Source organism: Rhamphochromis sp. 'chilingali', assembly GCF_963969265.1.
Source record: "Rhamphochromis sp. 'chilingali' genome assembly, chromosome: 14".
NCBI classification, from domain to species: Eukaryota; Metazoa; Chordata; class Actinopteri; order Cichliformes; family Cichlidae; genus Rhamphochromis; species Rhamphochromis sp. 'chilingali'.
Window position 1 is genome coordinate 33,789,414 of NC_137941.1, and position 22,608 is coordinate 33,812,021.

Consider the following 22,608-nt stretch of genomic DNA (forward strand, 5'->3'; position numbering starts at 1 on the left):
AATCTGGATTAGCGGGCACGTGTATCACACACATACAATACCAATGTGTGTCTGTGTGTACGCATATTTGCGTGGGGTTGTGTGTTCAGCCCTCGAACCACATGTCTCATTCACACCTAATGATCACAGCCTCTCACTGGTTGCCATCTCTCCTCCCAGACCAAATCCAATTACTGGGGACAATAGAAACCAGCTCTGGGCTCAGGACTCCATCAGCTCCTCTGTGCTGCTGCTCCCTGCTCCAAGACTCCTGCTGGACACCTAATCATGTCAAGGGTCCACAAGGGCCACGAAATACACCTGTCTGCACACACACAGCCTCACAAACACCACACACACAAAAGAAAGTAGAAAAACACAAATACAAATAAAACAGGGTACAAAAAAAGTCTGATCTGATCTGAACAGACAACAAGAACACAATTAAGCAGAGATATTTAAAACAACAAGAAAGCACAAAAAACCTAATGTGACACAAGCAAGATACAGGGTGACATAGGGCACTGCTGATTAAACAAACCTTTCCTATTCTTTGCAATGGACACACAGTTTACAGCATTACAAGTTCCAGTGGCTCCATCTAGTGGTGCTGACTTTTTCCTAGGAGCACTTTTAATGTTGAGGTGTCGTTTTTTTTTATTTTTTATTGTGTATATGTGTTCGTGCCTTGTCATTATATCTATAGAGAAAGAGAGGTTCGAGTTACTGTTGCAAAAACAACAGTTGAACAATTTCAGTATACAAAATGAATGTCTATAAATCATTTTGAGTCAGTAACCTCTAAAATATCCTGACAAATTCTATTAGCATGGATACTTTCGATAAGTGAAAGGTCTCTGACTGAGGTTCAGATCTTTTATGTGATTTCTTTGATTAAGGAAGTTTTTCAGAGAACTATGAACAGAAAGAAAGTTTAAATTCCTTTTGTTTTTCTTTTGAAGATCACAGCTAGTTTCAATGGTTTTGTAACGATATTAATAACATCTGAAACATTTCACTTCCTCTAATGATGAAAAACAAGTGATTGAAACCAGTATTACTTTCACAATTTACATGACCAGTGCGGCAGAGCTGACAGAAACAGTCTGCAGCCTTCGGAACGATGGAGGAGATTTACGCTAATGTGGATTGTGCCAAACTTTCCTACCCAACACATTCAACAAATTACACAGGTAAGAAAGAAGTGGCAGAAAACAAAACAGATGTATTTTATCATTTGTGATGGTCTTTAATCTTTTGTACAGTTCACTGCTTCACTGATCTTTTCTTTTTTTCAGGTCCAAGGAGCTCTAAGAGGGGTTTCAATTTAGTTATTATTCTTTCTCTGGGCCTGCTGAGTTTTTTCCTGCTGATTGGACTCATCATCCTTGGTGTCAACTGTGAGTCTGGTTCTTCATTTGAAGAGACTCAAAACTCTATCAGCCTATCCTGAAACAACTTTAAAAAAGTTTAAATATTTTGACTTTAATTCACATAATTACAGACACAGTAAGTATGAATGAATGATGGAAGGAAGCAATGTTTTGTGTTTCAGAAGCATCCATCTCAATCTTTTTCAGACTGCAACTCCTTACGTGATTCAGCAGCAGCGTTCTCTGCCATCAGTAACAACCTTTCCTTCGTGACTGAGGAGAGAGACCTGCTCCAGGCAAACCTCACTGAGAAAACCAAGGAACTTGAAAGGCTTCAGATGATGTCTAAACAGAGTAAGTCTTTGTATGTGCTGTTAATATTTAGTTATTGAGTCTCTTTCTCTTCTCCTCTTCCCCTCACCTCCACACGTGGTTGTGGTAGATGGCTTCCTCTCTCTTAGACTTCCAAAAAGAGATTTTTTTTCCCCATGAGGCCCTCACACACCCAAGTCTTTGCGTGACAATTTCCCAGGCCTCATGTGCAAACCTTTTGGTTTGGGGGTTGTCGCAACAAAAGAAAATGACCACATTCCTGTCGCAGGTTGGTGCTGCCTGCAAAGGAGTTTCTGAAAATGGTCCTTCGAGCACCCCATCAAGGGACTCCAAGACAGTTGAGGACTCTGATCTGCTGCTTGGTTCATAAGCTTCACCAGTAGCAAGGATCCATTCCCCAGCCTTAAGGTCAAAGTCTACTTTAAAGCTTGGGAAAATCTCAAGCTATAGGTTCTGACTGTCTCTGCCAGAGACTGATTATAACCCGTGCTGTGTATTTGCAGGAAGTATTTGTAAACCTCCTGCAAATGCTCAGACTCCTTCCCTACCAGAGAAGTGATGTTCCAGGTATCTAAAACTAGTGTAGCACAAGCAGTTTATAACGGTGACCAACATTTTGTTGTGTTGTTGTGTGACACAAATTTTGGTTACTTTCATTATTAGTATGAGTAAATTGGTGCTGTATTTTGTGCTCAATCTTTCTTTCAGAGAAAACGTGTCCTTCAAGATGGAGCATGTTCAGCTGCAGCTGTTATCTCCTCTCTGAAAGGTCTGGTTCCTGGGATGAAGGTAGAAAGGACTGCAGAAACAAAGGAGCAGATCTAGTGGTGATAGAGAGCCCTGAAGAACAGGTAAAATGTCTGTGTGCATGTGGGTGTTTTTTCTTTCATATTTATAAATGTGTGTCAGTCTATGCAGAAAGTAGACCCAAATTAAAATTAAATAAATAAATACATTTTTTACGCTGAATGTAAAGGTCCAAGATACAAAAATGTAAAATATGAAGCAAATTTAAAACCAAACCAAAACAAACAGACAGCACACAGGGGAGAAAGCGAGACAGGATCATATATTCTTCAGGGCAAACTAAGGAAGTTGAAATCAAAAGGGAATGAGACACAGCTGAACAACATCAAGACAATCACCAGACAAGAATTAAAAGTAATAAGAAGACACAAGGGACACCAACTAATGAGGTCAAAATACCAACAGAACTAAGCTGAAGGCAAACAAGAAAACTCACACGCATAACATAGAGGTGTACACCGAGTAATCTGAAATATTTAGAATCTTTGTTTGCTGGAATCCCATGATATGTCCATGTGGATATATCAGCAGATTATAACAATTATATGGACTACTATCTGTGTGATTATTTAGATTTCAAAATAACTACGTAGAAAACTGCTGCTTTGAAGATTACTTCCTGCTAAAATAAGTTTAATGTAATGTGGAGCAACAGAGTTAGAATTTGTGAACATTTCATGATGGCAACAGCCTGCCCTTGGGAGGGGAAAGCAAATAAAAATGCAGCCTAGCAATGATGTATAAGTTGTAATAACACCATTGTAAATGATATATTAAAAGCTTAAGTTGCGTCAAGTGAAATCTTTGATCATTTTCTATGTGCTCAGATAAAACTGAAAAACCCCACCCACATACTGAACTATATTGTCATTTAAATAGAATTTCTTATTGTTGAATAGAACTACCTCATTACACTCACTCAGAACCCAGCCTGGATTGGTTTAAATGACAAAGAAGAAGAAGGAAAGTGGAAATGGATAGACGGAACTCCTCTGACTCTAAAGTAAGTCTTCACTCATGCAGCATATTTTCTGCACATGTAGAAATGACCTCATTAACGGACTTAAGATATCACTGAATAATAATAGTAAAAATCATTTTAAAGATTGAGTTGTGGCATTTTTGTATGGCATATTATCACCTAAACATTTTACTCAACACCAGTAGAAACTAAACAAGTAACAAAAATAGACACTACTTTTGGCACTTCCCTGATCTAAAAGGTGTTTTTCTTCCGGGCTTTTGTGCTTGTATACATTTTTCTAATCTAATTCATTTCTTTTCTCAGCAATACTAAATGTGTTGTTTACGGACCTTCCAGATATTGGGAAAGTAATCAACCTGATAATGGTGCTGGAGACACACGGTGGGGTGAAGAGGACTGTGCTCATATCAGAACTCCTGCTAACACTTTGTGGAATGATCGTTCATGTGGAGCTTCTCTGCATTGGGTCTGTGAAAAAATGTCATAAGAAACACGAAGATATGTGTACATATTTTGCAAATTGAGCAACCATTGTTGTTTGTTTTTTTGTGTTTTTGTTTTGTTTTTACATTTTTAGAGTTATTCTACTGAGGATAGGTATCCAGCTTATAGAAATCCAATCAAATCTAAGCTAAATCCACTATGGCTAAAGTTGGTTTATTGTCTGTAGATCCTTTTTTTATGAATAACATTTATCAACTTGTAGTGCTGGTTCAATGGTTAGGCTTAACAAGAGCTTCATTTGCAGAGGGCTGTTGTGTTAAATTTCATTCAACGTTTTTTTATATTAATTTAGTTAATTATTTGTGTTTCAGCACGGTCAGTGGAAATTTAGAACTTTTTACACAAATACTTTTGGAGAGTTTTAATTATAGTTTAAAAACATGGCTGAAAGGTTCTCAGGTATGCAGTTATTAAGCACAATAATGAATGTGTCACCTCCAGTTGCAATTCTACTGCATTAATTAAATGTTTATTATATTCTGGTTGGAAGCTGGTTGGTTTGATTTTCAGTGGGTTTTTTTGTTTTGTTTTTTTGTATACAATAAATGTGTTTGACATTATCCCTGCTAAATGAATAACAGAAATAAATAATAAATAAATAGTTAAATGAATAAATTAAATTCCCTTCTGATGCAGAAAAGGACATGGTCCTGCCAGCCTTATTTTAACTGTTTTATTCATATAATAATCTCATTTATTTTATTTTATTAAAATAACCACATGCATTTTTGAAAAGCATTTTGACTGAAATACAGTTATGACTGCAGGAAACTGGTTCCATAACCCATGCTGTGCATTTCTAGTATCTTTTGATCTCCCCCAACAGCTGGGGGTCCTTCCCGATTAGAGGGACCCCAAGCTATTTAAAGAAAAACCCTAACCCTAACTAACAGTCACAACAATCTTTAGCAGACAATATATTCCCGCTAAGTAGAAAAAAAAAAATCACATCACCGAAAAAGTATGTGATTACTTTTTAAAGATGTTTCAAATTTAAACAGGAACACCACTTGTGTTACCACGATGAGAAGTAAAACTGGAGAAAGATGGTGTTACAGCTCCGAGGTAGCTTTGGGCCATCAGACGCACACACTGGAAAACCAGCACCTGGACTTCATGCAGGAGAGATGGCCTCAGTGATGGACTCTGCATCCTCTACTTTACCTCTAATCTCTTTCGTCTTTAACACACAATTAAAATCACTCCAAAAGAGTGTAAACTTACTGAGGAAGTCTCTAACTTGTACACATTTGTACTTTTACTTGTTTTATGAGTTATTTTTAAGAAGAGTAAAGTTATTCACATAAAGTTTTTATTCTTCTGTATTTATTCTTTTGTATCATGTACCACAGTCATACTGAACTATACAGACCTGGTGAATTGGAGAAAACAAAGATCACACACACACATGCACATATATATATCATTCAGCTTCAGCAGTATTTCTATTCATCTTATGAATTTCAGTCTGATGTCAATTCACTGAGTTCAGTTTTGGTCTTAAACTCCAGAGAATACCACCTGGTTCAACAATCTTTTTATCTGATTATTGGCAAAATGTTTTCTTCTGAAAGAAGAAAACATTTTGTGTCCTTGTCAGAAATCAGATCAATTTCAGCCTCAGGCAAAATTGAGCCCAAAGAAACAACAACAAAGTTTAGTTCCTCTGGATTTTCCATGGAAAATTGTTTTATCACTCATCCAGGTGACTTCTCCAGTGTCACGGATGAGTGATGAATGTATCTCCCACTGGTAACCATTGTGTCCAGTTAAAGTCAATCAACTTTTTTAAGGAGAGTTGTTAGATGCTGTGCTCATGAGGACAATGGGTTTTAACTTGCAGCACAACAAAAAAGCTGCCATACTGATCAACGATCAAAACACTTAATTGAGCAGAATTAAGGCAAAATGTAATATCCTCATATGACACATCACACATGACCAGCATTGTTCTAAGAATACAAACTTTCTTATTGGAAGTTTCCACAGCTGCCAGAAAGGGACAGATTTCTGGCTGGTCTTAATGAGTGGTCGTTGCTCTCTCGTTTTCTCTGGAATTGCTGCACGGAGGATGTAACACCCATGATAAGCGCTGAGGTTTGTGTCCTTGTCAGAAATCAGCAATGCTCAGCTTCCAGGTAAGAAAAAGTGGAACCAGAAGATATTCAAATCCATCTCTCCACAGCTGCTGATTAATTCTGCAAAAAACAAAGTTTGTTAAAAACATTTGCAGGTGAATCACCACTGATTTATCAGTGACATCCATTTACTCAAAAATTACTGACAGTGGATAACTAGGAGATATATATATATATATATATATATATATATATATATATATATATATATATATACGGCAACAGTGATCAGTGAGATGCTTGGCTACAAGTTGAACAGCGACAAGGGGCAGTACCCTCCATGGAGAAGGAGGCTAGAGGGCAAGATCAAAGTAGCACAGAGGGAGGTTAGCCAACTAACGGAGTTGCAGAAAGGTGCGACAAATAAGGTGCCTAAGAAATACAGCAAGCTGTCCATACCTGAGGCCTTGGAAACTGCCAAGCAAAGACTCACAGCCTTGGCCAGCCGCTTGAGGAGGTACACCAGAGAGATAGAAGGCAGGAGAATAAACCAGCTGTTCTCCACAGAACCAGCAAAGGTGTACTCTCAGTGGCAAGGGAACAATAAGAGAACAGCACCACCAAGGCTGGAGACGGAGCAATACTGGAAGAGCATATGGGAGAAGGATGCAACCCATAACGGCAATGCTCAGTGGCTAGAGGATCTGAGGGCAGACCACAGCGACCTCCCTGAACAGGGTCCAGTAACCATCACAGTGGCAGATATCCAAGAAAGGGTCTCCAGTATGAAGAGTTGGACAGCACCAGGGCCCGACATGGTTCACGCCTACTGGCTGAAGAAGCTGACTGCACTCCACGAGCGTCTGGCAGCACAAATGAACCAGCTGCTAGTTAACGAGAGACACCCGGAATGGCTAACTGAAGGCCGGACGGTCCTGATCCCCAAGGACCCCAAGAAGGGACCGGTCCCCTCCAACTACCGACCAATAACCTGCCTCAGTACTACATGGAAGCTCCTGTCAGGCATCATATCGGCTAAGATGAACAGGCACATGGGTCAATACATGAGCGGGACACAGAAAGGAATTGGCAAGAATACCAGAGGCGCAAAACACCAGCTACTGGTAGACAGAACAATCAGCCGAGACTGCAAGACCAGACTGACCAACCTGTGCACTGCCTGGATTGATTACAAGAAGGCCTATGACTCAATGCCCCACAGCTGGATACTGGAATGCCTAGAATTGTACAAGATCAATGGGACCCTAAGAGCCTTCATCAGGAACTCAATGGGGATGTGGCGTACAACACTAGAGGCCAACTCCAAGCCCATAGCACAAGTCACCATCAAGTGCGGGATCTACCAAGGAGATGCTCTGTCCCCACTGCTGTTCTGCATAGGCCTGAACCCCCTCAGTGAGATCATTAACAAGACTGGCTACGGATACCGACTACGGAACGGAGCAGTTGTCAGCCACCTCCTGTACATGGATGACATCAAGCTGTATGCCAAGAGTGAACGAGACATCGATTCACTGATCCACACTACCAGGCTATACAGCAATGACATTGGAATGTCGTTCGGACTGGAGAAGTGTAGTCGGATGGTAACAAAGAGAGGGAAGGTAGTCAGAACTGAGGGGATTGAACTACCAGAAGGCAACATTGCAGACATAGAGGACAGTTACAAGTACTTGGGGATCCCGCAGGCGAATGGGAACCATGAAGAGGCCGCTAGAAAAGCTGCAACCACCAAGTACCTGCAGAGGGTCAGGCAAGTCCTGAGGAGTCAGCTGAATGGTAAGAACAAGATCCGGGCCATCAACACGTACGCCCTGCCCGTGATCAGGTACCCTGCTGGGGTAATAGGCTGGCCAAAGGAGGAGATAGAAGCCACTGACATAAAGACAAGAAAGCTCCTTACCATGCATGGAGGGTTTCACCCCAAATCCAGCACCCTGAGGCTGTACGCTAAGCGGAAGGAAGGGGGCCGGGGACTGGTGAGTGTCAGCACCACAGTCCAGGATGAGACAACGAACATCCAAGAATACATTGGGAAGATGGCCCCAACTGACCGAGTGCTCAGTGAATACCTCAGGCAGCAGAAACCCAAGAAAGAGGAGGGAGACGAGGAACCATCATGGAAGGACAGGCCCCTGCACGGTATGTACCACCGGCAGATAGAGGAGGTGGCTGATATCCAGAAATCCTACCAGTGGCTGGACAAAGCTGGACTGAAAGACAGCACAGAAGCACTAATCATGGCAGCACAAGAACAAGCTCTGAGCACAAGATCCATAGAGGCTGGGGTCTATCACACCAGGCAAGACCCCAGGTGCAGGCTGTGTAAAGATGCCCCAGAGACAATCCAGCACATAACAGCAGGGTGCAAGATGCTAGCAGGCAAGGCATACATGGAACGCCATAACCAAGTGGCCGGCATAGTGTACAGGAACATCTGTGCCGAGTATAACCTGGAAGTCCCGAGGTCAAAATGGGAGATGCCCCCAAGGGTGGTGGAGAATGACCGAGCTAAGATCCTGTGGGACTTCCAGATACAGACGGACAAAATGGTGGTGGCTAACCAACCGGACATAGTGGTGGTAGACAAACAGAAGAAGATGGCCGTAGTGATCGATGTAGCGGTTCCGAATGACAGCAATATCAGGAAGAAGGAACACGAGAAGCTGGAGAAATACCAAGGGCTCAGAGAAGAGCTCGAGAGGATGTGGAGGGTGAAGGTAACGGTGGTCCCCGTGGTAATCGGAGCACTAGGTGCGGTGACTCCCAAGCTAGGCGAGTGGCTCCAGCAGATCCCGGGAACAACATCGGAGATCTCTGTCCAGAAGAGCGCAGTCCTGGGAACAGCTAAGATACTGCGCAGGACCCTCAAGCTCCCAGGCCTCTGGTAGAGGACCCGAGCTTGAAGGATAAACCGCCCGCAGGGGCGTGCTGGGTGTTTTTTTTTTTTATATATATATATATATATATATATATATTTATTTATTTCAAAAATGTACTGTACAAAATGGAACTATATATGACAAATGTGGTGTGGTGCTTGTGGAATTTTTAACAAGGACCCTACAAAACTTTACAGTACTCATGCTGCCAAACTTTTGACAGCTAGGTGTGCAGTTCCTGCTTTAAATGCATTCAAAATCTAAGTGATAAGAGGCCAGAAATGTTTGAACTCGCTTATGAACCTACATCACTGAGGCCATCTCTCCTGCATGAAGTCCAGGTGCTGGTTTTCCAGTGTGTGCGTCTGATGGCCCAAAGCTGACTCAGAGCTGTAACACCATCAATGGCTGCAGTATGGCACAGATGTGGGTGTGTACTCATCTCCCAGAGGAGTCCAAATCATCATCAAATAGCCCTATAGACTCAAAAACATGTGAAAATATAAACAATCAGACTATCAGCAGTGATTTAAGTACTTTAAAACCTCTGAAAATCATTTACAGCATATATCACAGAATTTAAGGCCTTTATAATCACAGAGCATACAGAGAAAAGTACTAAACTGAATCAATTTCAGCTTTCGTTTCTCATGATGTACATTGTATTAATAAGTAAATTTCATTATCTGTATCTTTACCACACATTTGCCACACAGGTGTAGATACTATAGGTTCAGAGAATGCTTACATTGCACTGATTAGAATATACTGGACATTCAAAGCTAAGATTCAGCGCACTGTGTTGGAGGCTGGGATTTGATGACTTCATCATATATACAACCTTTGATCATCGTTTATGTCCAGTTGAGAATGAATCTGTGCACTCACATATTAAATGAACTGAAATCAGTAGTGTGATCTCCAGTCTTGATATAAGGAATGAGAGAACCGACAGCTGTTATTTTAATCAGCCTGTCTCAGTTGTTTTAACTCTAAGTACCATAGAGTAATGTGGTAACATCTGAACTGACGAGTTTACTGTCAGCATTTTAATCACTAGTTTAAAGGCTGTAGGCTGCAGCAATTGCTCTAACACTGTATATATACATACAGATACAGATAGATATAGACCAGACATACTCTTCAGTTATGCAGACATCCAACTTTTAATACAAAGATTAAAGTTGAAACTATAATACAGATACATTCTGATGACATAGAAAATTAAGCTTAGGCCTATGCATAATTTCAATAAGGAAGATCTGTAATAAGTCATTTGTCTGCTTCCTGTTGGCTGCTAGTTTATATCTATTCATTTTCCAGCACAAACTCAGTACTGACATCACTACTTTATTCCAGTCATGCTCTTGCCTGCCTTCACCGAGCATGCCAGCCTCCACTCTGCATGCTTTAAATCTGTTGCTCTTCTGCTTCTGCCATTCTGCATTTCAGATCCTCAGCCATGCAGCCCGCTAGTGATGTGTCGGTCACGAACAAAACGGCTCTTAGAGCCAGATCTTTGACGTGAACGACGCGAGCTGGCTCCTTATCGCGAGCCTTGGGTTTTTATTTCTCTCACCCTCTCTCACACACTTGCCTTGTGCTTTACGCTGAGCAGAGGGGGAAGGGGCGGTAGTTACACTGGCAGTAGAACAGGAACAGAGCGGGAGGGAGAAAGAGAGAAAGAGAGCCAGGGACAACAACATCACATTAGAAAGGTATCCGATCATTCAGTCTGACGTCACTAGCCGTGTCTGGGCCTAAACTCTGCTGCAGGTCCATATATCAAACGATCACTGTGGCATTACTGAGAGTTAAAACACAGTCTTAAGTCTTTCATCTTTAATAAAATGATCAGCGTTCTGCTCTACCAGGTGTAACAATTGAGTTTAATATCCAGGCATCCATGAAAACGGAATTTATGACATTTAACGGAGTTAGAAGTTAGCTCGCTAGCTGCAATCTAAATACAATATAGCATGTCCTGACTGCTGGGTTTTGGAAACAAATTAAAACGTACAGCTCTGTTATCACTTCCAACATAAATGAAGACAGAAAACTAAACAGCAGTGACGTTTGTAGGGTTACTGAAGTTGGGCTAGCTGGTATATAATGATGTGCTACGTGACCGCTAGCGACACAGCTATGTTAGCATAATATAAACAAGCTAACTTTTTTCCACTCGATAAAAGTTAACATGAGTGTTCTCGGTGGTCAGGAACACATGTAATTGCATGGCAGGATGCTGTAAAAGGACCAAACTTCAGCCAGGAGAACAACTGAGATAATCCATCCACAATATGAGGTTAGTCATTCATATACTGCTGCATGGGCTGGGCTGTAGTTACATCCTAAGGTTTTAAAAACTGAGCTTAAATAACGGTAATAAAAGCCGAGGGAGGTCAACGGTGATTACTGACTTTTTTAGGAGCTTTTTGAGATTAAATAGAAGAAAATACAAAGCATTAAACATGTTAACAACACAAAAGCCATATTAAATGCAGACTACTTTAGGCCCGGAAGTAGGATTCGTCACGTCATCACTTAATAATCGGATAGTAATCATCTGATCAACTGAAAGTAGTTGTGGATGATAAAGGATTCAGAAAGTCTATTCATGCAGGCCCATATGACAGAGAATGTGCATCTTCTTTTTGTTTTCATATTTTAATTTATATTTAATTGTGTTGTTTTGTGTTCTTTCACTTTAAATTTGTTTAAAAGGAAAAAGCTGAAAATTTAAATAGTTAAAAGTTGAAATGTGAATAGTTGTTTTTTGTATAATAGGATTTATTTATTACATTTTATGTGGAATGAATAAATAAAAGTATATTTACGATGGTCTCTAGAGACAAAGCACGTACAAACTCCAAAACACGTACGAACTCTGAAGCACGTACAAACTCCAAAACACGTACGAACTCTGAAGCACGTACAAACTCCAAAACACGTACGAACTCTGAAGCACGTACAAACTCCAAAACACGTACGAACTCTGAAGCACGTACAAACCCCGAAGCACGTACAAACCCCGAAGCACGTACAAACTCCGAAGCACTTACAAACTCAGAAGCACGTACACACTCCGAAGCACGTACAAACCCCAAAGCACGTACAAACTCCGAAGCACTTACAAACTCCGAAGCACGTACAAACTCCAAAACATGTACAAAACACAACAGAAGTGCTCCAGGATGCTAAGGGTGTAGTGATGTGCGGATCGATCCTGAAATATCGATTCCTCCGGTACCAATCATTTATGTTCTAGAATCGATTCTCACATTAAAATATCGATATTTTAGTAATTTAGGGTAAATTTGTAGTTTATCATTAACAGGAACACAGTGGAAAGAAACTATAATATTCGGATTGTCTACTTTCAAAGGAACTACTTCTTCTTCCGCCTTTCATAGTCATGTGCGAAATACGGCTCTATAAATGTCTTGCAGCCCCCTGGCTGAGCGTAACTGGAGTCATGTGTAAACGTATTTTACCTCCACAAACAGCTGAGACGTGGTTTGCGATACATGTGGCAAAAAAGTGAGGTGTTGTGGTCATACTTGCTAACCTTGACACCTCAGAATTAGGGAGACATTCAAAAGGGCTGTTGGGGGGGGGTGATAAATACATTTTACAGGGTTTATTTATTGGGTAAAATACATTAAATGTCACCGTTATTATTGGCTGGCTCAGAAACAGCAGGGGTGTCCAAATTCAGAGGCTGCTTCCACCTGAGGACCCGGCCTTCGCGGTCTAAAGAGTAGTACGGGTAGTACGTCACGAGCTCCCTCAGTGGAGTGAAACTGCCGTCTGCTCCTTGCTATCTAAAATATAACCGGGCGCTGACGTAAACTCTTCTGTTTAATCATTTTCTGTTTGATGTTTATTCAGCTGTGTGAAAACCCCGGAGGAACCCTCCCGAGGGATTAATAAAGTTACATTTAATTTAATGTAAACTTTAATCTCAGCCAAACCGATTTACTCACGAACAAATAAACCACTGAACAAGTCAAACAATAACATTTTTAAGTTATCAAAATGACTTATATATCATGTTTAACCCGAGTAGTGAAAGAGCACACAACTTCAGTTTTTTTTATTTCTATATGATGAATCCTGCATTATTAAGTGATAAGAACAAGTAATCTGATGTCCTGTAATCATTATGACGCTAATGACGCTTCATATTATAGTGAATAATAAATTAATTAAAGCAACAAAACAACCTGAAAAGCCGGTTGGGAGCCGAAACCGCCTCTTTTTAGTGAGTCTAGCCGAAAGAGCCGGTTCTCTAAAAAGAGCCGGAAATCCCATCACTACAGCCCGCCCCCTCTCCTTTCTCCTCCTCACCGTGGTCACCCTGTCCCAGCCTCCATATTCATCACTACCAGCATGTTGACTTTGGGGTGTGGCTTGTGTAAAATCCTGTCCCTGCTGAGATTTCTTCTGCTATGATGGGTCATTGAAGTCTAACTGCCTAACAGTTACATTTATTTCTGTATCTCAATAAATCATGTTCGGTTTTTCCACATGATCTCTCCTTATTGAACTGCTTTTGTAGATAAGCTTCAAGCCAGAAATGAACTATACCTAAACCAAAAATATTAGTGAGAAAGTGTCTGGACAATCTCCAGCTGTGCTGCATGTATTAACGATAACTTCATACACTGTCTGGTTGTCATGTCTGAAACAGGCTGTACAGTCACACAGATAAAAGACAGCAGTCATGTTTCTAATGATATAAATCAACCAGAAAGATTTTAAAGATAAAAGCTGTGAGGCCTCACTAGAGAAAGGATGGCTTGTTATCATTACATGAAGTGATTTAGAAATAATATGTAAGCTTTCAGGGCAGCACTCACAGCTTCTTAAAACTGATTACCTGATGGTAAGCTTACACAGATATGTAAACATGCAGGTGAATTCTAAGAGGTTATAAAGAAGAGAGTTGTGCTGCTATTTTTATAGAAAACAATTTATTTACATTTTTATATTTACAATCAGTTTTTATTTATATAAACAAAATAAACATTACAAAACTAGAACAAAATCTAAATATCAACAGTTTCTCCCCCATTTCCTTTTTTCTTCCCCCCATCTTTGTCTCTCTGCCTTGTAGAAAGGAGACTCCTGAAACTCCAGGTCATCTCCTTGGCCATGCCCTTGTGCCTGTGCAGAGATTGCACTTTTGAAGGGCAGTAGATATATTTCCCTGCCACTCCAGGGAAGCCCGTGTGAACATGTGGGCTATTTGGGCCCTGTTTCAGGTCCATGTGGCAGAACCTGCAGAGACGGCCTGTTTGTTGGGTTTCTGGCCTTTTCCTCTTTTTCTCCATCCTTTCCTCTGACCTCTTCCTGGTAGCATCCAGTTCCCTTTGGAAAAAGTCTCTCTGGACAAATTCCTCAAAGGGCATTTTAGGGTTAGTGATTCCCTCAGCAGCATAAGTTTGATGCACCTTGTTGGAACAATAGAAATAGCGCACAGGCCCTCTCTGGTAAAAATAATGGACGGTGGACCCATCTGTCTCATATTGAGACTTGGGCTGTCCACAGGCAAGACAAGGCTTTGTCTGCCTTTTTTCCCCTCAGGCTGCTGCTGCTGTTGCATTTCTAAGATGCCCTCCACAATCTTCTCTATTGAGACTTGTGTCAGTGGTGTAGACAGGGCGAGGGAAAGTGTTCCGGTCCCCGAAGGGACGCGGAGGTGCACGGTCCTTCCCTTGGGCCCTCCCGCTACTCCACTGCCTGTTACGGCCACCAGGCACTAGGCGCCGTCCCCAGTACCGTACAGGGATCCAATCCTGGTCCTCATCCAGGTAGACCATTTTGTGTTGTGGCGTTGTGTTGTTTTGTTTTGTCTTGTCTGTGATGTAGCCTTTGTTATCTAATAATAAAGTTGTGTGTGGATGATGCAGCCTTTGGTATTATAGTTTAATAAAATTTGTTTGTTTGTTATTTATGAATGTAGGTATGAATGATAATGCATCTAATTGATAGTGCAAAAAAAAGAAAAATGGAAAAAAGTTCTTTTTTTAAATGAAAATAAAAAAACTAATTAATTTTTAATAAAGTCAAAATAGGCCAAATGGTAGTGTGCCCGGGACAACGTTTCGACCCCACAGGGTCTTCTTCAGGCCAGGGCACACGCGATACAAACAGAAAAAGTGGCTGCTGTTGATAATCTGGAGATGTTGTTCCTTTGGCTGTCAGGGCATGACAGGACAGGAGGAGGCGGGTTAAAAGACGGCAGGCCCTATGGTGACTACAGGGACACTAGTTGTTTCACTGCCTTCCGTTAAGGAGTGCCACAGCTGATGAGTCTCCAGCAGTTTTTCTGGGCTTATGTTCAAAGATGAATTGGTGTTGAGAATAGAGCAGGGCGATATGGCCAAAAATATTTATCACGATATATATTTGAAAATTTGCGGTAACGATATAACTGACGATATAATTGATGCGAGACAAAATACAACTCCACAAAATTACTAGCGCAAAAAGACAACCTTCTATTTATTTTCACTTAAGCAAGAAGCTGGTTTTTATGTACATTAAAGCTTTATAAAAATGTAACAGTGCAAATGCAAATTCCTTGCTGAGAGTTTAACCAAAAGGCATTTCCAGTAGAAATGGGCTGACATATCCTGAGCATAACTATGTATAATATCCACTGAAGTTAAAAAGAGGTGCTTTGCAACATTAAACAGCAGTGTGCAGTACGTATTTTTCGGACCATAAGGTGCACGGGATTATAAGGCACATTAAGCAAAACAAAGCAGTCAGATAAATCAAACTTTATTAAACTCATTCTTCTTGCTTCCTCCACTTCTGTACCATTGATTCATTAATGTTGAATTCTCTGGCAGCTGCTCTATTCCCATGTTGTTGCAGTATATTAATGACTAACCTCGTATTGTGGATGGATTATCTCAGTTGTTCTCCTAACTGAAGTTTGGTCCGTTTACAGCATCCTGCCATGCGATTGCATTTGTCTCTAACCATGAGGAACCTTCACGTTAACTTTTATAAGTGGAAAAGTGTTAGTGTTTGTCCTCCAGCTTCACTGTTTATGTTATGCTAACATAGCTGTGTCGCTAGTGATCACGTAGCACATCATTATATACCAGCTAGCCCAACTTCAGTAACCCTACAAACGTCACTGCTGTTTAGTTTCCTGTCTTCATTTATGTTGGAAGTGATAGCAGAGCTGTACGTTTGATTTTTTTCAGAAATCTCTCAGTCAGAACATGCAATATCATGCTTAGGTAACTAGCGAAACTAGCGAGCTAACTTCCGCTAGCTTCCTGCTAACTTCTAACTCCGTTAAATATAATAAATTTTGTTTTCATGGATGCCTGGAAGTTAAACTTCATAGTTACACCTGGTAAAGCAGCAATGCTGATCGTTTTATTAAAGATGAAAGAATTTAGACAGTTTTTAACTCTCAGTGATGCTGCAGTGTTGTTTGACCTGAAGAATACGGAGTTTAGGACCCAGATTACGCCCAGATTTAAGAGCATCTTAGTCCGACTAATACGACAATAACGACGGCCGCTTGCATGTTCTGCAAAAAAATGTGCTTTGTCGTGTATCTGACGGACAAACACCAAACCACATCACTGAAGTTGCACCATTTTTACAAACCAATTCTGGTTTATCTGTTTCACTCAACAATCGGCCATGTGCGTATGAAAACAAAGGCACGCGTTTTACTCATATTCTATCGCGATATTTCATTTTCCTATCGTTGCCTAACATTATACCGGTATTACCGTACGGTATAATATGGCCCAGCCCTAGTTGAGAAGTTTAGCCAAGTGCTTCACATACAGGGGATATGTGCACCTTGGATGTGGGATGCAGCAGGCTGTTGGGATCTGTAGCCGAGCGATGGACCATGTCTGCATAATCTTGATCCACAAGCTTCAGGTTGTCCTTCTTCCCATGGTACTTTTCCAACAGATCATCTATTGCCTCTTTCATGGGTCGTGTCCAGCGTGTGTGGTCCAGCACAAAAACCTGTCCACCTGTCTTTATAGGTCCAGTGCGAGCACTCCTTGGTGAGGCCCGCATCGGCAGAGGTAGAGCTTCAGAGATTTCTGGGAAACAATAGTAATAGTTACTCATATATCATGCAATGAACTAATAATAATAACGTATATATTAATAATAATAATACTAGTAATTACAGTTTGACAATATCATTATGTTAACTTACCCATGACTGTTGTAGGTTGCTGGGTGTCTTCTGATGCTAACTCCTGCTTTAAAAGTGCACCAGAGAAAGGGTGGGTGACAGGTGGTGCTGGTGCAGGGGATGCCACACCTAGCGGTGCCAGGCTGGAGGAGGGTCCCGCTGCTGGAACCTGAAGTTGGGCAGCCACAGGTTTTGGAACAGAGGATGGGGGCTAAAGGGCAGCCGGTTCATCTTTTCTCAGGGTTTTGTGTTTGTCCCAGTTCAGAGGGACTGGACGGCAGCCTGGCTCTCTGTGTTCAAGCCCAAATCGCTCTCCAGTGTCTCTGTCAGAGAGGTGAAGTGCAGGGCACTTCTCCTGACCAGTCACTCTTCTGGAGGCTGCATTCAACTCCACCACTAGAGCTGACTCAAAAACAGAAGGGAGACTGACACCTGGCTGCTCAAGGTCCACCAGTCTTTGGTAGTTCCATTGTGCCACCCCTGTCATGCCCTGGGCCTGGAATAGTTCAGTGGATACATGAGTCCTGGTAATCCACTGGGCCTGGTGGAAATGATAACCCTCCTGCTGTGAAGTGCCTCGGACAGGAATCCAGGGTCACTGAGGCAGCCACGCAGAATGTGCACTCTTTGAATGTGCCACACCTTCAGCATGGATGGCTTGAAGAGTGGGACGTTGTTGGGGTCTGTGGCCAGGTGACAATGGTTCAGGACCTTTTCCACTCTGTTCAGCAGCTCAGTGGGTTGTGGTATTTGGATCCTGCAGTGCTCCCGTATGTGTTGCTTTGTGGGATTAGCAGGATGGATGCCACAGAACTTATAAGCTTCCTGGAGCCTCTTCCGGTCCGCCTGATCAACCACTGAGAATGCAGCAGAGAGAAGCTGGCAGAAAGTGCTGAACAGAGGATGATGCTCAGAGGTGCACTCCCGCGAAAATCACCTCAGGCAGTGGAACAGGTCCAGTTTTACAATAACGTTCTTATTTTAGTGGGTTTGAGAGGCACAGCTGTTTGCCACTGGTCCAGATGTGGCCGCAGCAACAACAGCAGAAGTAGTTTTCCAGGCATCCCACAATAGATTTTCCACCCTATCATGTGATTTCCTGAGGTCAGATGGCCCAGGATGTGAGTGGGTGTTAAGGCGTCTGGGAAGGGATCTCAAAACTCGATTATAGATGGCATACAGTTGGTGCCGTAAACCACCGCCTCTATTCAAAGATGGTCACTCACAGTGGACGTAAATGGCTTCCTGGGCCATCTGACCTCAGGAAATCACATGATAGGGTGGGGCCAGGTTTCACAATGAGCTCACCCGAAACCCTGGCTGATTGTGACCCACACCCGCTTTCACACCTTGGCTCATGTGATTAGGTAGAGGATCATCAGGGGGTCCTTTGTCCCTCTTTGGAGGGAAACTCCCACTGGGTTTAAATCTGGGACTCTCCACCATTTGACCTTAGAACTGAAGAAGCTTCTCGGATGAGAGGTGAAACATCTTCAAGCAACTCAAAGAAGTCCAGACGCTTTTCTTTCCAAGCTCCTTAGATATGGCTGGATGTTGACATCGGAATTCATTGAGCAGGCAGTCAGTCAGGTAATGGCTGGACACAGAGACGCCACACCAGGCATGTGGGTCTTCATAAGACCTGAACTCCTGTGGCTTATTTTCCTTCCTCAGGAACTGCCCAATGGTCCTCTGTCCATGTGCTCCTGCCTCAGAATCTCAGACCGAATCTGTGGCATGGAGGTACGCCAGGTGAGCTTGCTCGTACTTGAGGTGCATGAGTTCATTTATTTGGTTTGCCATGTCTGCTGGAGATTTGCCAGTCCTCCTGAGCTCATTCATAACAGTCTTGCAGATGGCCTTTTTGTATGTAAGTAAAGCAGGGAGAATATTGGTAAACCTTTTGGGCAGTTTCTCCAGCCATCGTGGATTGTCAGCAAACCAGTTCCTCTGACAAGCCCTGCAGCAGAGTCGTGAGGACAGGATGTAATACTCACCACTGGTGCAAACAATTACTCGTGGCCTGCCCACACCAGCAGAGACCACTTGTGAATGAAAGCAACCATGGAGACATGGCAAGATATAATTGTTTCTTAACCTGACCATGATAGCACTCTCAGGTTTCCAAATAAAGAAGGGGTGGAGCTGGAAGAAATTTGGCAATGGTAGGTCAGCCACTGTATCTATGATCTCAGGCTGTGGAGGGAGACGCCAGAGTGAAATCGCGTTCCCTGTGTGACGCACTGGTCGAGACCCAGGCCACAGTCCAACGTCCTGAAGCTCAGTCTTCATCCACAGCTTCTGGTGCGGAGAACAATTCCAGCTCCTGAGGTCATACTCATAACCAGCCACTGGGCAGGGATAGCTCAGTAGGTAGAGTGATGTCCCCATGATCGGAAGGTCGGGGGTTCGACTCCACTGAACGGCTACCCTGAGGTACCCCTGAGCAAGGTACCGTCCCTACACACTGCTCCCCGGGCGCTGCACTGGTGGCTGCCCACTGCTTCACTGGGTGAATGGGTTAAATGCAGAGGAACTATTTCCCTATGGGGACTAACACGCACACTTTACACTTTACTTTACACTTTACTTTTACTTTACTGGAACTGGAACAGCTGGCTGAGCTGAAGGAGCTGGGATTGAAACATAAATATTTGACAAAACAGTGTTACTCTTATATTGTTACTGTTGGAATACACCGAAAAAAAAAGACATGCTGTATACGCTCACCATCTTCGCTGCTGTCTTCAAAAGTCAGCACTTTGCGCACAGATGTGGAAGCAGCATCTGTACTCGGTCCTGAAACAAATTAATGCAGTCATTCTGTAATTCATTTGTGCAAATTATGAGCAAGATGACAAAATGTAACGTGAGCGTGAATAATATGCTATCATTAATGATCTATGCTTTAAGCAGATGTTTAACTGAACATCAACTGTAAATGAAAATAGAGAGGGACCAGGATTTGACTCAGGCCTTTCTGTTTGACTGACCTGTGGTCTCCTTTAGTAGAAATGCCAGCTCCTGTGGGAGGGGCACAGGTGACTTCCTCTTCACACCTGAGGCTGCACCTACAGGTATAGTAATAGAAAAAACTTTTTTTTTACTCTAGACACAATAAAAAGAACATTTAATTATGTGAAAAACATTATAGTTGTTTTGTACCATCGGCTGATGAGGCCTAAAGTTCAGCAGTTGTACTGGACGGTGGTATGGACAGCGCCGCAGATGGAACTACAACAAGAAAACTTGTCAGCAACTTCATAATTTACACTGTATGTGAGTGTTGCTGTTAGTAGGAACTCACACATCCATACTCCTGTTTCTCATTGAAAAACAAATGTAATATATTTATATGCAACAGAAATGCCAAACCAAATCATTTTAACCTCTTCACATCAAAGCAGGAGGAGCGGTATAAGTCAGTGAACAACATGCATTCAGGTGTTAGTAACTACTGCTACTTAATTTGTTTTTAACACATTCATAGAGAACAAGAACACATACTCTTTGTGGTTGGTATCAATTCATAGTCCTTTGGACAGTTAGCATAATGCCAGCATACAACCATACTATTAGAGGAACATGGCCAGAACACACAAAACAAGAACAAGACAATATATAAAAGTTCAAGTTCAGGCTCAGTTTGCAGAGCAATTCATGGAAAACTATTGTACTCCAGTTCTGAAACCTTTCATTTGAAAACCTGTGTTTGCTCCTGAAGATCCTCTGGGTGTGGACCCTGCTGCTGCTGGCACAGTGACTAGTTATGCAGAGACAGAAACAGACTTCTGACATTTAGTAATAACGCAGTACTTACAGCTCTGCATTTGTAGTTTTACAGGTGAGATGCTCAGCATTGCGTCCTCCAGGTCTTTATCCTCATCCATCCTTATGATGCAGGCAACAATTAGATAAATATATACTGAACTTATGTCACATCAACAACATTATTAAAATATTCTTAAAACAACTTACCCAGGGGTTTAGTTGGAGCATTTGTGGAAGCAGATGCATAAGCTGCTTCTTCCGCAGGTACTGCTGCAGCTTATGCATCTGTGCCTTGACTGCAGCTCTTCCTCATGATAAAGTCTGCATAGCTGTCACCTCTGCCGTCCCAAATCTCCTTCCAGGTGCTCTTGGCTCGTGAGCCAACGCCAACCAGCTGATCATCCTCAGAGGCTTCTGCAGCAACACTCACTCTGCTGGCCTCGTAGTTCAGAAGAGTCTTTATCTCTGCAAAGCTGAGGGCATACTGTACAAATGAATGCAAGCTCTCCTTGCTATGCCCTTCTTCCACAGAGGTCCCTGCAGCCTCTTGCTTCTGGAGATCTTTGATCAGGCACATGGTGTATCCGACATCATTCCCCAGAAGCCACCAGAAAGATTTTCCTTTATACTTTCCAAACTGCAGGATGTACTGTCCCTGCACTTCCTTCATGTCAGACGCATCCCCTCCTCTCTGATAGACGACAGTCAGAGCATTCTGACGTACAACGTCCTCCCTCACAGGTGCAGACTTGTGCTGACGTTTGGGGTCATTTTTAATCCGTCGAGCTTCTTTTGACGGGTCCTGGAGAAGGTATCCAAGTGGCCCCTTGCGGAACACCACAGAGATTTTCCCTGGATATGGCGCAACTTTCTTGTGCAGTGAAAAAATAAACAATTATATTAAACAAAATTGATTCCAAACAGAAACAAAGACATTTTGATTGAATTGTGAATTGTGACAATTGCGATATAAGTGTTTTTTCTCCAGGCATTACAAACTGTTCTGTCTGTAAATAAAAACCTTTCATGGTTTAATGCAAAATTTGTGCCAACTGCTTAGTAGTCATGGCACATAAGAACTGCAGGCAGATTATTGACATACCTATTTAAGCTATCGTGTTTATTCGTACACTAGAGGGCATTGCTCATGTTAGTGAGATATCAAGACTGTCGTATAGATAACATTACTGACCATTACAACATGAATGCAATACCAATTAAAAAAAATGCAGGTTAAGTCATTTAGCATTAATTATACCACATTATTGTAATGTCAGTGTCACAGCAGTCAGAAACCTACCAAGTTTATTCAACAGTAAAACACGTGAATGGAACACGCGATTTATTTAAGGAGCAGGTTCATTCATGATTTACCGTGCCACTTTACAACACCGGATAAACTCCCACTGTCTTTAACCGAGCGATGGATGCTTCGTAAATGCAATCGCAACACGTCTATTACCTGTAAATGTATTCTGTTGGTTTACTCTTATTGCAAACGACGTTTCTTACCTTTGATCAATGAACGAGGATCGTTGAGATGTGTTGCAAGCGGTGCGTTACTTGTTTTGTCTCCCGGAATTTAAAAGTGGAGATTTTTAAAAATTGCAGCATCTCAAACTCGCAACAGCGCCGGAAGACCGTAGTGGCCAAAAATAGATTACATCCGTAGTTGTTTAGC

At 42.1% G+C, this 22,608-nt stretch overlaps 2 protein-coding genes across 8 annotated transcripts; one reads left to right on the forward strand and one right to left on the reverse strand.

Moving 5' to 3' along the window:
• Nucleotides 1–1,102: 1,102 nt before the first annotated feature.
• On the forward strand, nucleotides 1,103–5,106 carry LOC308410479 (C-type lectin domain family 10 member A-like; the record flags this gene model as incomplete). The annotated part of the gene is made up of 7 exons (XM_080903815.1): nucleotides 1,103–1,172; nucleotides 1,278–1,379; nucleotides 1,560–1,706; nucleotides 2,394–2,536; nucleotides 3,392–3,495; nucleotides 3,781–3,943; nucleotides 4,983–5,106. The coding sequence occupies 7 exons, from the start codon at nucleotides 1,103–1,105 to the stop codon at nucleotides 5,013–5,015; spliced, it is 762 nt and encodes a 253-aa protein (XP_080759941.1). The 3' UTR covers nucleotides 5,016–5,106.
• A 101-nt stretch (nucleotides 5,107–5,207) lies between these two features.
• On the reverse strand, nucleotides 5,208–22,581 carry LOC308409572 (uncharacterized protein). 7 transcript variants are annotated; one of them, XM_080902415.1, is made up of 9 exons: nucleotides 22,440–22,580; nucleotides 21,135–21,798; nucleotides 20,977–21,047; nucleotides 20,322–20,919; nucleotides 20,150–20,227; nucleotides 17,178–19,955; nucleotides 16,805–17,058; nucleotides 9,270–9,438; nucleotides 5,208–6,179 (listed from the first exon to the last, which is right to left on the reverse strand). In XM_080902415.1, exons 6-8 carry the CDS (start codon nucleotides 17,179–17,181, stop codon nucleotides 9,364–9,366), a joined length of 333 nt encoding a protein of 110 aa, XP_080758541.1. In that variant the 5' UTR covers nucleotides 17,182–19,955; nucleotides 20,150–20,227; nucleotides 20,322–20,919; nucleotides 20,977–21,047; nucleotides 21,135–21,798; nucleotides 22,440–22,580; the 3' UTR covers nucleotides 5,208–6,179; nucleotides 9,270–9,363. The 7 variants fall into 7 exon arrangements, 2 of the variants coding, with proteins under 2 accessions (XP_080758541.1, XP_080758540.1); XM_080902414.1 differs by having other exon boundaries at nucleotides 16,790–17,058; XR_013974027.1 differs by lacking the exons at nucleotides 5,208–6,179; nucleotides 9,270–9,438 and having other exon boundaries at nucleotides 14,940–17,058; nucleotides 17,178–19,789; nucleotides 19,887–19,955; nucleotides 22,440–22,581.
• Nucleotides 22,582–22,608: the final 27 nt, after the last annotated feature.